A 2,500-nucleotide genomic window follows, 5' to 3' on the forward strand; every position below is an offset into this window, starting at 1 on the left:
GTCGTTTAAGACTTCTGTTTCCTTTTTAAGGTCTAATACTTGAGTTACAAACTTAACACTGCACAATGGCTTAAAGTTTATTTCGGCGTAAGTGAAAACCACAGAAGACCTTCACTTGTATGATAACAGCAAGGACGATAAAGTGAGTGATAATAATTCACTACAATTTACATTTTGCAGTTTAGATGCCACTGCTTATTAGGAAACGATGAGGTGGATGACTCTTGGAGCCTGGGCAACTGTGTTCGGTTGGATGATCAGTTATGGATGCCTTGGGAGCGACAATGCACTGACATACGGGTTCTTTACTGCGACAGGACCCGAGTATGACAATGTGGCCATCGAAGGGTATACTTCAGGCATCTTAATTCTGCTCAGAGAAAGTAAGTTTAAACGGCTTCTCCTCTTTCACAAGGGCAGTGTCCAGTGACTGATTTATGAATATAATAGTTGTGTGAGATCTGCTAGTTATTTTACTCTTAACTAATCTAGCTAACTCGACTGAGAAAGTTAGAACCAAGGTCTATAGGGTACTCTATAGACCTTGGTTAGAACGACTGCTAAGCCTACTTCTTATTTGGTAGAATCTATCTGGTGACTTGCTTCACTAATGTGAAGGAACTTTCCGAGTAGTTAGACAGCTGAACTTGACTTATCTAGCTTGATTGTTATACTAGTGAAATCCATCTTTCAGTGCTCAGGTAAATAATGTAGTAAGAATCAATAGATGCCATCTTAGATACATTGCTTTTGTAAAGAAATATCAGGATGAATGTCCCTTTAAGAAAGTTGTGATTAACTATGTATTTAACAGAATTAACTGTTACGACTCCATTTGCAATTTACGTAAAGTACAACTTAAAAAGTTAAAGAGAGTTATAAACAAGAGGACCAGGATCAATAAGATTACCCGTGTGCTGAGTGAGCTACGCTAGCTGCTTATAGAATAATTATTTTTAAATATAGTGCAATGACTCATAAAGTTATCAGGATTGGATGTCCAAAGTTTCCAAGAGATTATTACCCTTCACTGTCACTTTTAAACTTGAAACTAGTCACGAAAGGCTTCTCTTCATTAGAACCAAGATTACCATCGAGTGTGGGTTCTAGAGCCTTCAAGTTCACTGCCACAGGATTGTACAAGAAGTTCTCACTTGACAATTGGAGGACTGATTATATAAAGTATCTCAAGAAGTTTGAGAATTTCTTGTTTTCTGAATGTTAGGATAGTATGGATGTTACAGTTAACACTGACTACACCGTGTGAATCTCCAATCACTTAAAGAATGCACAATGCAAATAGATTTCACCAGTCGTGCAGCATGGCAAAGATTTTTTGTGCAGAGTGGAACTAGATAAACTGAATGCTAGTCTTCCTCTGAAGGCCAAGTTTGTTGTTGGTGTAGCTCGAGTTCCCCTGAAGTTTTTCAGTCCATGTCAGTTTAATTCATGGTGTTGCTCTACAGTTTCTAAATATTCTGTGTTCTCTTGAAAAAATTTAGGTATTTATGTTTTAATTCCACCAGAAAAAATATGGTGAGTTTTGGAGTAAGACTGGTTCGTGATTTGTAACTCAACGATTGCCTCACTTTCCCATTACAGGTGATAAAAATATGATCTACGAATGTACACGAAAATGCCTGATGACCTTTGGATGCAAGTCGTTTGCCATAAATAGTGGACGTCGTCTCTGCCACTTAATAACTTACAACGGCTGCTCTTCTCCAGACGTGACTTACATACAAGCAGAAGGCATCAAATCATATGACCTGCGTCCTGCAGATCCTGGCGAACCAAGAATTTCATGCAAGTTAGAGAGTGTCAGTTGCGATGATCGTGGAAGACCGTATTGTACTGGACAGGAATGCAATAGATGTGCAGCCACTTGCTGGGATGACGCCGTTAAAGACAAGTCAGGATACCATAAGTTGTGGCCCTACACACCTGTACAACCTGTACAACAAATTCCAATTCGGTGCAGTTTAGGTTGGCAATCCCTGTGGGTATTTTACAACAATGGAACAATAGATTTCCAGGATTATGACACAATCTGGTTACAGCCAGTGAAACTAAAATTGACCATATACTACGACGATGGAACACAACTAAATAGCATTTTCGAAAGTTTCCAAGTCCATAATATGACAATATCCGTTGGTAACTATGTCAGTGGCGGAGGCATGAACGTTTGGTTGGCTCCATTCACTGATCGATCTTTCTGGTCACCAGAAAATAGCAATTGCCTGCCATTCTTCTACCCACCTATGACTAGTTGTTTGCCCAGTGGTACACCCAGTGACCAGTCGGTAAACTCCGATGAAATTAAAGGATTCCGTTGGGATCAAGGTGACATCACACATCAAGATAAGTGGATTGATACTATTGTATTATGGGTAAAAGCTGCTTGAATCTAGTGATATGTTTAAGGCACATATAAATAAGTTCATTCTGAAAAACATTAGCGTAATTGAATTAACAAAGAAAAGGAGATGAATATATA

The 2,500-nt window shown here is 38.8% G+C and overlaps 1 protein-coding gene across 1 annotated transcript in view; it reads left to right on the forward strand.

Moving 5' to 3' along the window:
- Positions 1 to 2,500, forward strand: part of LOC137633202 (uncharacterized) — a 36,368-nt gene that overhangs the window by 32,795 nt on the left and 1,073 nt on the right. The window contains exons 2-3 of the mRNA XM_068365363.1: positions 181 to 383; positions 1,603 to 2,500. The exon at positions 1,603 to 2,500 is cut by the window's right edge and continues 1,073 nt beyond it. Of these exons, the coding sequence (XP_068221464.1) occupies positions 209 to 383; positions 1,603 to 2,408 (981 nt within the window). The 5' untranslated portion in view covers positions 181 to 208 and the 3' untranslated portion in view covers positions 2,409 to 2,500. The remainder of the gene's footprint in view (positions 1 to 180; positions 384 to 1,602) is intronic.

The sequence above is a fragment of the Palaemon carinicauda genome, chromosome 42 (genome assembly GCF_036898095.1).
Source record: "Palaemon carinicauda isolate YSFRI2023 chromosome 42, ASM3689809v2, whole genome shotgun sequence".
Taxonomy (NCBI): Eukaryota; Metazoa; Arthropoda; class Malacostraca; order Decapoda; family Palaemonidae; genus Palaemon; species Palaemon carinicauda.